Source organism: Mirounga angustirostris, unplaced genomic scaffold (genome assembly GCF_029215605.1).
Source record: "Mirounga angustirostris isolate CCGP_5_RB_7025 unplaced genomic scaffold, mMirAng1.0.hap1 SCAF_5, whole genome shotgun sequence".
Lineage (NCBI taxonomy): Eukaryota > Metazoa > Chordata > Mammalia > Carnivora > Phocidae > Mirounga > Mirounga angustirostris.
Window position 1 is genome coordinate 125,857,695 of NW_026991713.1, and position 13,683 is coordinate 125,871,377.

A 13,683-nucleotide genomic window follows, 5' to 3' on the forward strand; every position below is an offset into this window, starting at 1 on the left:
AGGATGCAAGACAATTTGGAGAACATTTCATTAGGCAACAGAGCACCTTTGGTGACAATTTCAGATTTGATATGTTTGGGGAAAAAATCATGCAAAGCTGACTAATAAAGCCAGAAGCAGTGGTATTCCTTTCCTTCTTTATTGTGTTTCTAAAGAAATCACAAAATATGCAAAAGATGTACTTACTGGCCATTGTTCCGTAGAATACAAAGATGACTTATTTTTTCTTCCATGTAATGCACTTAATTTGATAGACACTGACTGAACACCTATGATCAGGTAATGTTCTGGGGCCTGGGACATAATGGTGACTAACAGCGTCTCTGCTCTCACAATATTTACTAATCTACTGGAAAAGGCAGTCAAGTAAGTAAATTATTACATAGACATGGAACAAAAGAAAACTCTTGAATAAATCCTTTTGATATTTTATTCTACAGGTTTCATTGATCTACTTCAGGGGTTGACATTTTCTGTAAAGAGCCAGACAGTAAATATTTTAAAGTTTGTGGGCCACAGAGTCTCTGTTGCAACTACTCACTGCCATTACAGTGTGAAAACAGCCACAAACAATAGATACCAGTGAGCCTGGCTATATTCTAATTAAATTTTATTTACAAAAATAGGAATGGCATAGAACTGACACACTGGCTAGAGTTTTCCAGTGCCTGATCTAGTTTAAAGAGCTAATAGTAACTACGAAATAAAATCCTAAAGCACTTTCCAAAGCACAAATGAAAGCAGTTCAACTAGTTCAGATGCTACTTTCCTATTTTCTGAAAACATTTAATTTATATTTATTTAATTGATTTCAAAGTTTTTATAACTGGAAAAGAACCTAAAAAAAAACTAAGTACTCAGCCTTAATCAAAAGGGTATGACTTTGAGTCTGCTCCTTTGTGGACTCAGAATCATATATGAATTCTTTTTGATTCTGTCAATGTGGTACAGAATAATCATGAAAAAATGTAAGTTTGGCTTCTGTATCTTTAGAAATAGAATATTACTGCCACCTAGCTCCATAAAAATAAACTATAATGAATAAAGCACATCCACAAAGCCTGAACAAGATAAAAACAGTACAAGTTTTAATTTTACCATTGGTAAAGGTATTTCCTCTTCTCCAGTCTTCTGGGAACCAAGGAGAGAAATGAATGAAAAATCCTCTCTTGATAACAGAACCTGATATGCACTGCTCACCTTCCAGCTCTCTTTTCAATATACACAGATTAGTTGTCTTGTGTTAGCTAGTGAATAAGCTTTTCATTAGTAATCCACTGAGTATCTCAATGCACTGGTGAGTGTCCTCTGATGAACAGAATGTGGCTAGCCCTCTCTTCAAAATAAAAAAGACCTTTTAATTTCAAAAGATAAAATATGTTTGTTGGAAAAAAAAATCACACTAAAAAAAATTGTAAAAAGGAAAAGTGAAAGTGCCACCCTATATTTCTGTCCACAAAAAGGCCACTGTTACAAGTTTGGTGGGCAGCCTTCTAGGCTTTTATTTTCTATGCTTGTCACACACATATCTATATACAATTGTTGAGTTTATGAATTTACTTTTTTCTTTTAAGCAAAAATGGTATCTTACTTTGCACATGGTTCTCCAATTTTCTTCATTTAATATCAAAAACTTGTAAATTGTTCCTAGTTTCTATTTAATAAAAGATTTCTTTAAATTTGAAGTTACAGAACAGAAATTTTTTAAAAACACACTGTTAAATTTCCAGTAAAATTTCCTTCAATGCACTCAATTTAATTCTAAATAGCTTCATGATAGAAAAAGTTCCTTATAATTCCCACTAATAAAGGACCTTATATTTCCCATCTTAAATGGAAAACAAAAAAAGGTTGCAACACTTACCAATATATTGTATTTTAATAGAAACATATACAATTCATTCAAAAAGTTTTAATATAAACATCACTTGTAAACAAAACCAAATAATATTGACAGTCTAGTTCCAAAAAATTCCTGGTTTCTCTAGAACACTAAGATGCCACTTCAATAGTAATTGCTTCACATTTTCCAGTCTCTTGATCTGTGCACGTCACATGTAAAGATCCATCCCTAAACAAACAAACAATAACATTTCATAAGCTCATTTCATAAAAGCAGAAAGTTCTTAAGAAATTATTTGAGGACTTTGAGTAACAAGATAATTTTAATTTTTGAGAGTATTAAGATAAAGAAGTAACACAATTTCAGTGTCTAAACTTAAGTATCATGTGCTATAATTAGGTAGCTATTCTTAAAAATTTCTTCCTAGACCAGTGACACAAAAGTTGTATTCCTTGAAAACCATGACGATCAAGATCTCAAGTTTAAGACCTTATGCACACTGAAGATGCATCATGCCATCTTCAAGCCTAGGCCAAGGCAAAACTACTCTAATGAATTTGACATTCTTGCTAAGTATGGTTATGGAATGAATTGTCCCTAAAGTTAATTTGGAAATGATTTACTTGCAAGACATAGTCCTATAGATGGCCGGTTATTAGTGGAGTGGTAATAGCTGGATTTAATTAGTAATTTATTTCCTAAAGATTTTCTGTAGCAATACTGAAATAAACTTATCCTTTCATAGGACAAATAATATCAGTCATGTAAACCTTAGAAGATTTTATTTAAGATTGATAAAAATTATATCTCAAACTTCATGGACCAGTTTTTTAGGCTGACCACACAATTAGAGTTCATAAAAAATTCAGAATGCAAATGATTTGAGATACACTTTCTTTGTAAAATATAGCAATTTTGTAGGGCAAAAAATGTAACTCACTGATAAAATCTTTGCAAGCTTTAATACACGATTTTCCTAGAATGGCAATGTGTGAAGAAATCAATAAACTGACAAAAAAGGTCAAGCCTCACAGTGAATTTTCTGAACATCAGAAGTAGTTTAATTTTGTACCTTTTCATAGTAAGAACAGCTAATATATCACGTAATCCATTTTCTTTTTTATCTAGATCCTGGAGTACAACCTGTTTATGCAAAAATAATATAAAGATGATTCAGTACTTTGATATATTAATAAACTGATGCAACAGTTATTCCAATGCACCAAATCTTACTTATCACTGAAACAAATCTTTTAAAATAGGGCAGTTTTCAGAGAATAGGATTAAGCTTTCTTAATGGAACTGTCTCCTCTAGGAGAGCATATAACTAATAGATTTGTTCCTCTTAAACATATCGTAGATTATGAAGTATACTTTGTCTCAGAAAATAAAGACTGCTTTTCTTTTTGGTAATTAAGCCATTACCAGTAACATGTAAATTACATTTTGGCATATACTTCTATATATACTTTTAAAAACTCCAATATTTTAAATACACTTGGAAAACCAATTTAAAGAAACACATGATGACAAATTCTTTTGTACAACTAAGATTACATTTGTACGTAAGAGATACTAATGAGGGGTGCCTGGGTGGCTCAGTCATTAAGTGTATGCCTTCGGCTCAGGTCATGATCTCAGGGTCCTGGGAAAGAGCCCCACATCGGGCTCCCTGCTCGGCGGGAAGCCTGCTTCTCCCTCTCCCAGCCCCCTGCTTGTGTTCCCTCTCTTGCTGTCTCTGTCAAATAAATAAAATCTTAAAAAAAGAAAAAAAGAGATACTAATGAATTTACCAAAAAATTCTTTAGTTTCCTAAAGAAAGGTATACCAATAAACCAAGTTTAGAAGTGACTTTTCAGATTTTGCCAGTATCAAGTCTTATGATCTTAGGCAAGCACTAAGTACCTTGGTTTACACATTGTAAAACACAGAGATTAGAACAGATGGGATCTCTAAAAGAGTATCTTCTAAATGCAGTATTAGGTGACTAACTCTTCTCCTTCTGGCACCTGTAAGTTAGGATATGGTGACAGTAGCTGCAGAGTTTCGGAGTAGTGTACAAAGAGAAAAGGTGATAAATGTACAAGAGAGAGAAGCTAAGGGAATGCTAAGGCAGCCAAGTGAGTTTAGGAATAGAGTACACAAAAAAGTGCTTATATAGTAATCCACGACAGAAACATCTTCAACTTTAGTAGTTGAAGGAGCCCTACTCCCCTAGATTCTAAGATGTTTGAGGTGGAGCCCAGATAGGTTCTATGTGTGTGTTTTCATTATTCTTTTGTTGAATTAGAAAACAGATATAAAGCTGAAGATACTATGCATTCCCTTTGGTGACCTACATTTGTTTTATTTTCACTATAAAAGTATTTCATGCTCATGTCCTGTGCTCTTTGTTAGAAATTCAGTACAAAGTGTTAAAAAGTAAAAAAAAATCAAAACAACAACAACAAAAAAACCCCCCAAAAACCCTCTTGGTACCTTCAAATCAACCCAATGTTAAGTTTTCTAAATATAGTGCTAATACTTATAGATATTTTCTGTATCCATGCATGGATATTTATATACACACCTACCCAAACACTACCTCCCTCACACACACCCATGCTCTTCAAACTTTTTATTTAAACACAAATGACATCATACTGTAAATACGGCTCTGTAGTCCCTGTATATGTGTTTTACTGTAATTATATTTCTTGGGCATGTTTCTAAGCAAATAAAGTGGCTCCACTTCATTCCTTTTAAAGGATGCAAAGGACCCTATAGTATGAAATAGAAATGTGGTATTTTGAAAAAGTAAAGGTATCCTGTATGAGAGGCGGCAAGGGCCCAGGAGTAAAACCAACTGAGGATAAATCTTAGCTCAAGGAAAATAAGGTGTTTACTACCATGAGCCTGTTTCTCAATTATCTATGAAATGAACCTAATACTGTCTATCTCATGGCATTTTGAGATATTTGTAAGTTGTCTGGTATAGCACTTGGCATAAAACCAAAAAACGTCATTTTCCCTGCCACTTACATTTTACCAAGGAGGGTAGAGAGCACAAAGACAAACAGAAAAAAATACATATTGTATTTTGTTTTTATTTTCCTGTAACTCTTTCAAATTAAAATTGCTTATTCTTTTCTTTTTTAAAAGTAAGTAGAAGTAATCCATTCATAAAAATGTGTTAGATAGATGTCTTATATACATTTATATTAATTGATATTAAACTGAGTCTAATGAAGAAGGAAAAGCTAAACAGTTTCACATGACTAGTTCATTGCCAAATTTATGTATTCACCTGTGCAAATTTGTCTTCTTCTTTTGCAGAGTTTTTCCCCTCAGACTCATAGAGTTCAAGGCATACTGAAGATATACTTGCGGGGGCTTGTAACGTGTGTTGTCTTCGAGCTGGCAAAGGAGTTCCTGATGGGAACAGTACTGTGAAACTGTTGGCTCCTGATTCATCGACTTCCTAATAAGCAGAAAAATAATATGCATATCCTTTGATATCTATCATTACAAAGTTACTCCTATAATAAATATAATACTTAATCCTTGTTGATAATCTAGAAACTAGATAGGCAAAGAGAAGAAAACAGAAGTGATCCTTAATCCCAACCTACTTCATTTAAAAATAAATTGAAACATGTATCTCTCTATCTCTATTTGAAGCTTATGATTAAAATTATAAGAAATTAACATGTTAGATAAATACTTACTGAAAGAAAATGAGAAACTCATTAAATGTAAAATTATAAATCTATATGTAAATGTAAAAATTTAAAATTTTTACCAATATATAAAGTTTCACTGTAAAACCATGGTACATATAAGAACTTATGGCAATAAGTCTATGCTACTTTTACGGAAAAGTAAAGAAAAGCTAAGCCTACCTTAACTAAAATATCTTTGGCTGAACACTCTATCTTAAGGGAGTTTTCCACTAAAAGGTTTTCCTTCCCAATAAGAATCCCTGCTTCTATAGCTGCACCAATAGGGATGACCTCATCAGGAGGGATAGAATTCAGAAGCTCAACAGTTGGGAAAAGATCTTTAATCAGTTGCTGTAGCCTTGGGATTCGAGAAGACCCTCCACAAAGGACAACCTAGAAAATAAAAATAATTTTCAGTTTTTTACTTTTAGAACAATGGCCATTTCTCAAAATTAAGTGTTATAAGTTCAGCCATCCTTACCGCATGTAATGGTAAAATATAGGAAGCCCCATTTTAACATATTATTTTATGTTGTAGTTACCATATATATATAAATATATATTTAACACATTTTAAGTATTTAACATATTCTTTACTCATAAAAACAAAACTTAAAATGAAGAGATCTCACCACACAGTAGAAAATACAATATAGCCACAATGTGGCTTGTGATTAATACTGGGCATAGGAGGCTTAACCATAAATAGGCATTTGAATAGGAAATAATATATTAATACTTTGTCCTATTCCAGCACTTGTAAAAGAAACGATTACATAAATCGTACAGCATTTTTGTGACAAAATGAATATAAGCCATCTATGTGAAAACTGTGCCACAGATTTTTGTCTTTACCATGGAAGAACACTGAATTTTCTGAGGAAAAAGATGTTTTACAAAACTACATTTTAAGCTCTTGGTCCATCTGGTTAAATATGTTGTCTCTGAAGATTTTCGTATAAAACTGCTCCTTTATGAGCCTGTCCACCCAAGTGCCCCAGCATTTATGGCTGCCACCTGAGGGAATGGGGCTCACCTGGCTCTGATGATCAAAGGGACTGGCATTCATGAGTCCCATAGGACTATCACAAACAAAGAGGCAGTTTTTAAATGGTTAAGGAGCATCCCCTGCCCAGTGGCTATACACCTAGTCTCAGCATAGAGGGAGCCAGGCAAAAATGCCCATTTCCCAGTTTATCCCTGGAAGAGGTTTGACTGCATACTTTCCCAGCTGCTGCTTGAGAGTCTGGCTTCCAATCAGCTTGTATCTAGGTGCTGACTGCAATCCTCCTCTTTGGGACACTGATGGTCTTGGCACACTCTCAACTACTGAGAGCCACTAAGAACAAAGATGGCAGCTTAGGCATAAAGGTTTGAGAGGCAACCAGGAGCTTGGGACTGGGGTGATTGACAAAGTTAATTTCTTATGTAAGACCAGTGTGTCAGGACTGGAAGATGTGGCAGTTATATGTAATGCACAGAAATCAACATGGAGAGTCTCTCTCTTTCTCTCTCTCTCTCTCTATATATTTGTTTGGAATATATATAATTTTGTTTGGAACATATATACATATATATATGCACATATATATATGTTCCAAACAAAAATAACAAAATAAATCCTCAAAAACCGATCTTAATGAGACAAAGATAAGTGATTTTCCCAATACAGTTTAAAGTAACAGTAATAAAGCTGCTTGCTGAAGTCAGGAGAGTAATGTGTGAATAAAGTGAGAATTTCAACAAAGAGATAGAAAATATAAAAAACTACCAAACAGAAATCACAGAACTGAAGAATGTAATAACTGAACTGAAAAATTCAGCACAGAGGTTAAACAGCACATTAAATGAAGGAAAAGAAAGGATTCGTGAACTGAGAGACAGGACAGAGGAATTCATCTAAACAGAGGAGCAAAAAGAAGAAAGAATGAAAAAGAATTAAGATAGCTTTAGGGACTTATAGGACAACAGTAAGTATACTAATATACATATTATAGAGGTCCTAGCAGAAGAAGAGAAAGAAAAAAAGGGGCAGAAAGTATATTAAAAGAAATAATGCCTGAAAACTTACCTAACCTGGGGAAAGAAACAGAAATCCAGATCTAGTAAGCCCCAAAATTACCAAGTAAGATGAATAAAGAGACCGACACTGAGACACATTATAATTAAAGTGTCAATGGGGCACACGGGTGGTTCAGTTGGTTAAGCATCCCTCTTGATTTCAGCTCAGGTCATGATCTCAGGGTCATGAGACTGAGCCCTGCATCAGGCTCATCACTGGGCATGGAGCCTGCTTAAGATTCTCTCTCTCCCTTTCCCCCTGCCCACCCTCCTGCCCTCCCCCCAAAAATGTGTCAAAAGTTAAAGACAGAGAGAATCTTAAAGGCAGCAAGAGAAAAGCAACCTGTTACATACAAGGGACCCTCTCATAAGATGATGAGCAGATATTTCAACAGCAATCTTGCAAACCAGATGTGAGATATTCTAAGTGCTGAAAGAAAAAACCTGTCAGCCAAGAATACTGTCCTGAAAAACTGATGGAGAGAGAACGTGTTTCACAGACAAACGAAAGCTGATGGAGTTTACCAGACTAGCCTTATAAACAATGTTCAAGGGAGTTCTTCAAGTTGAAACAAAAGGATGCTAATTAATAACCTGAAAACGTATGAAACTATAAAACACACTGGTAAACGTAAATATATACAGCTGACCCTTGAATAATTCAAAGGTCAGGAACACTGATTCCCTGCACGGTTGAAAATCCATGTATAAGTTCTGACTACCCCAAAACTTAACTACTAATAACTTACTGTTGACCAGTTATTGTGTTACCAATAACACAATCAATAAACACATATTTTACATGTTATATTATATACTGTATTCTTACAATAGAGTAAGCTTGAGAAAAAAGTGTTATTACGAAAATCATGAAGGGGCGCTTGGGTGGCTCAGTCGTTAAGCATCTGCCTTTGGCTCAGGTCATGATCCTGGGGTGCTAGGATCGAGCCCCGCATCAGGCTCCCTGCTCGGCGGGAAGCCTGCTTCTCCCTCTCCCACTCCCCCTGCTTGTGTTGCTTCTCTCGCTTTGTCTCTCTCTGTCAAATAAATAAATAAAATCTTAAAAAAAAAAAGAAAATCATGAAGAACAGAAAATCCATTTACAGCACTTTATTGTATTTATTGATAAAAAATCCATTTATGAGCAGATCTGCTCAATTCAACTTGTGTTGTTCACAGGTCAACTGTGGTTAAATTCAGCATACTCTAATATTGTAATGGTGGGGGTTGAGTCACTTATAACTTTAGTATAAAGGTTAAAAGAAAAAAATATTAAAAATAACTACAATAATTAACGAATGAAAACAGAATACAAAAAGATGTAAATTTTGACATCAAAAACATAAAGTGTGGAGAGGAGGAGTATAAAAATGTAGAGCTTCTGTATGTGTTCAAAGTTAAGCTGTTATGTCTCAAATAGGCTATTATAACTATAACATGTTTTATATAAGCTTCATGTAACCATAAAGCAAAAACCAATAGTATATACAACAAAAGATAAAGATATCAAAGCACATTACTATACAAAAAACCCATCAAATCACAAAGGAAGAAGGAAGAAAGGAACACATGAACTACAAAACAAAATTAGCAAAATGGTAAGAGTTAAGTTCATACTTATCAAAAATTACTTTAAATTATTTTTTGTACACTAACAACAAATTATTGGAAAGAGAAATTAGAAGACAATCTATTCACAATAGCAATAAAAAGAATAAAATACTTAGGAATAAATTTAACCAAGGAGGTGAACGATTTATACACTGAAAACTATAAACATATTGATAAAAGAAATTGAAGAAGACATGAATAAGTTGAAAGATACCCCATGTTCATGGACTGGAAGAATTAATATTGTTAAAACACTACCTAAAGTGAGATCTAGAGATTCAATGCAATCCTATCAAAATTCCAATGGCATTTTCCATAGAAATAGAAAAGACAACCCTAAAATCCATATGGAACCACAGAAGACCCAAAATAGCCAAAGCAATCCTAAGAAAGAAGAAGGTTGGAGCATCACACTTCCTGATTTCAAAATATATTACAAAGCCATAGTAATCAGAACAGAATGGTATTGACATAGAAGCAGACACACAGATCAACAGAATAGAGAGGCCAGAAAAGAGCCCACACATAAATGGTCAATTAATTTTCAACAAAGGAACCAAGAATATACAACAGTAAGTAAGTGGTGTGGGGAAAAGTGGATATTCACAGGGAAAAGAATAAAACTGTACCATTATGTTATACCATATACAAAAATCAACTCAAATTGAAGACTTGGATTAAGACCTGAAACTGTAAAACTCGTAGAAGAAAACATAGGATTGCAAGCTCCTTGACATTGGTCTTAGTAGTGATTTTTTGGATTTGACACCTGAAACAAAGACAATAAAACCAAAAATAAATAACATCAAACTAAAAAGCTACTGAATAACAAAGGAAACCATCAACAAAATGAAAAGGCAACCTGTAAAAAGGGAAAAAATATTTGCAAACTACATATCTGAAAAGGGGTTAATATGCAAAATATACAAGGAAGCCATTAACTCAAAAGCCAAAAACCAAACAACATAATTAAAAAATGGATGAAGGACTTAAATAGACATTTTTTTGAAGAAGATATACAGGTGGCTAACAGACACATGAAAAGATGCTCATCATCACTAATCATAAGGCAAATGCAAATCAAAACCACAATGAAATATTGCCTCACACTCGTTAGGGTGGCTCTCATCAAAAACACAAGAGATAACATGTACTGGCAAAAATACAGACAAAAGGGAACCCTTGTATACCGTTGGGAATGTAAAATGATAGAGCCACTGTGGAAAACAGTACGGAAATCCCTCAAGAAATTAAAAATAGAATTGCCATATGATCCAGCAGTCCCACTTCTGAGTATATATTCAAAGGAAATGAAGTCACTATCTCAAGAAATATGTGTACTCTCATGTTCATTACAGCATTATTCACAATACCCAACATATGGAAATATCCTGTGTCTGTTGATGGATGAATGAATAAAGATGTGGCATATATATAAACACAATGCAGTATTATTCAGTCTTAAAAAAGAAGGAAATCCCGTCATTTGCAACAACATGAATGAATCCGGAAGGCATTATGCAAGGTGAAATAAGCTAGACAGAGAAAGACAAATACTGCATGGTGTCACTTATATGTGGAATCTAAAAAAAAAAAAAAAATGTCAAACTCATAGAAACAGAAAGTAGAAAAGTGTTTGGAGCTAAGCGGTGGGGAAAATAGGGAGAGGTTGGTAAAAGCGTACAAAATTTCAGCTGTTAAGTGAATAAGGTCTGAGGATCTAAAGTATAACATGGTGACTATAGTTGATAATATTATACTGTGTAATTGAGATTTGCTAAGAAAGCAAACTTAAGTGTTTTCACCTCTGATCCAAAAAGGTAAAAATATGGGGTGACAGATATGTTAATTAACTCCATGGTGGGAATCCTATCACAATGTATACATATATCAAATCTTACCTGTACACTATAAATATCTTACAATTGTATTTGTCAATTACAACTGAATAAAGCTGAATAAAACTGCTCCTTTATGAAGACCTTAATGTCCTAATTCATACATTTAACACTTACATCTCCATAGGTACACAGAATATTGAATAAATAGGTAGCCCAGGAAGGGAAATCATCAGTAATTACTTCTTATTTTACAGTCTCTTTATGGATGTTCTCAAAGCTCAATATGTTAGAGAAAAGGATCAGCTGATGAAAACCAGGCCCCTTTAACATTAGGTGTGAAATGAGGAGTAATACCATACCGATCTTCAGGTGAGAGCATGAGGAACATCAGCTGAGTGAAACAAAGAAAAAAAGAAAAGCAGGTTGCCCTGGCAAAGTTCCCTAAGACTACTCCCTAAAAGGTCTGTTTTGGAGGTAAGTAAAACTAAAAGTCTTCTTTAAAATTTTATGATCCTATGTAAGTATGAGAAAAAAGTAGAATATGCCCTTTCAAATTTCTCATATTCAACATCAAAAAGCTTTATTAAGAAGCAATTAAGTGATGCTATGCAAAACAAACAAAACAAAAAAATAAAAAACTAGAAAATCTTGGCTTTTGGAATTTTCATTTAAAAAAGTAAAAAAAATACTAACAATGTGTTACCATTAATGCTGACAGTAACCACCAAGTTTTAATTTAAATAAATTCTTTAAACGGTCTAGTCTGTAGTATGAGATTTCTTTTGTGATTTAAATTTTAATAGAATATACATATTTTGAATATAAATAACTTGTCTTACAAAGGCTTTTCAAATATAACTTTCACAGTAATTTCATAAAACTGTTGTTAAAAAAATCAAATCACCTAACTAGTTGGGTATGAAAAACATGAATCTAAACAACAAAAAGGAAAAACAATTACAGATTATTTTAAAAATAAAGAAAACAATAAAATCTGTCAAAGCTTATGGAATAAAACCAAAGCTATTAAGAAGTGAAACTAGTCAATTTTTTTACTAGGGCAAAAAATAAATGAAAAAATAAATTGGCATTCAATGTAAGAATTTAGAAAAATAATGGAAGTGTCCTGGAAAGACTGGAAGAAATAAGGAGAAAATCAGAAATAAACCAATTAGAAAAGAAAAAAAACATGACTTAAAAAAAAATTTAAAAAGTTTTTTGGGGGACAGTAGTGGCAGGAGTTGGAGCAAAAAAACAAACACACACACAAAAAACTGTCAAACCTAGGAAAGGAAAAGGAAATTCAAAAAGCAAAAAATAAATAAGAGAAACTGTCCAGATTTCAAAAATTTCTCTGTACTTGTAAATTTTAATATCAAAAGAGACACAAAATTAAAAATTATAAGATTATACAAAGTCAACTGTTAAGAATTTAAGAAATCATCATGGAATAGGTCTACAAAATACTTAAATTCAAGATTGAAGCAGTAAAGAGAAATCATGAAAGTTTCTTTAGAACTTCTGAGGAACAGAGAATATCCACAGAATACTTAAGAAGATGAAAAGATATTAAATTCATCTTATAAGCATCTGATAACCCAGGGACAAAACCACAAAAACAAACACCAATAAAACAAAACCCTCTGGAACAAAGGTTGCAAAGTAGCAACTTGCAAATTTTATCATGCAAAATGTTTTTTTTTCATGCAAAATGTTTTGTCTCCTTACACAGAAATCTTACAAGTTCTGAATTAGTTACTAACATTTAAACAGTAAATTAAAAAAAGAAAAAAATCAAACACTATGTAAAAATATCTCTAGAAGGACTCACAGAAAATCAGTAATATTAGTTACCTCCAGGGAGGGAAAAAGACTGGGTGGGGGGGGAAGCTTTTGCATTTTGAATTATGCAAATATAAAACCAATTCAAAATAAACAGTAAAAAGTTTTATTCCAAGTCCCTATTTGAGAGTCTCTTAAAAAGTCAAAGGCTTCAGTAGCACTAGCCTGCATCCCTGAAAGGCAGTTTAAGTGGGCAGCTGCTACCCCTTTTGGACTAGGACGGCTCCTGTCTGTACGTGGCAGGCCCACCACTACCTCCTGTGCCCCTCACACCAGCCAGTGGTCACTTGCCATTTATAATCACATATTTACTCTTGCTTTGCTTACAGCAGAGATTTTAATGTGAAACTTTTCAAACTCTCTAAACCCATCTCTCAATCTAGTAGGAAAATGAGAGAAAGACCAAAAGAATTATGTGTTTCAGGGAAAATGGGGAATCTATTTCCTTTTTGAAGAATGGCACGGTACACTCAACCTGCTGTCTTACGTGGCTGCCTGGCAGCATAACTGTGGTGTGGTACTTAAAATATTCATATAGTTTATGTGTAGAAAGAAACGGACTTTTTTTCACATCATCTGTGGGAAAAATCTCAGCAGTGGTGCATCAGGTGTGGTGGATCAAATGCTCTTTCTGACTGACATTATATTCTGCGTAAATACTACCAATAGTCTGTCCCTGTAAAAGATGTGACCTGCTCACTTCTAGAGAAATGAAATGAATACTTTGGAAACTCACTTGACAAGGGATCTGGCACATTTTCTTATGTTGAACTTAATTTACAGA

The 13,683-nt window shown here is 33.6% G+C and overlaps 1 protein-coding gene across 3 annotated transcripts in view; it reads right to left on the minus strand.

The window, feature by feature from the left end:
* Nucleotides 1-416: 416 nt before the first annotated feature.
* HSPA14 (heat shock protein family A (Hsp70) member 14) overlaps nucleotides 417-13,683 on the minus strand; it is a 38,942-nt gene continuing 25,675 nt past the window's right edge. For all 3 annotated transcript variants that reach the window (XM_064592032.1, XM_064592033.1, XM_045874377.3), the window contains 4 exons: nucleotides 5,725-5,937; nucleotides 5,130-5,303; nucleotides 2,916-2,986; nucleotides 417-2,071 (listed from right to left, as the gene is read on the minus strand). In XM_064592032.1, the coding sequence (XP_064448102.1) occupies nucleotides 1,993-2,071; nucleotides 2,916-2,986; nucleotides 5,130-5,303; nucleotides 5,725-5,937 (537 nt within the window). In that variant the 3' untranslated portion in view covers nucleotides 417-1,992. The remainder of the gene's footprint in view (nucleotides 2,072-2,915; nucleotides 2,987-5,129; nucleotides 5,304-5,724; nucleotides 5,938-13,683) is intronic.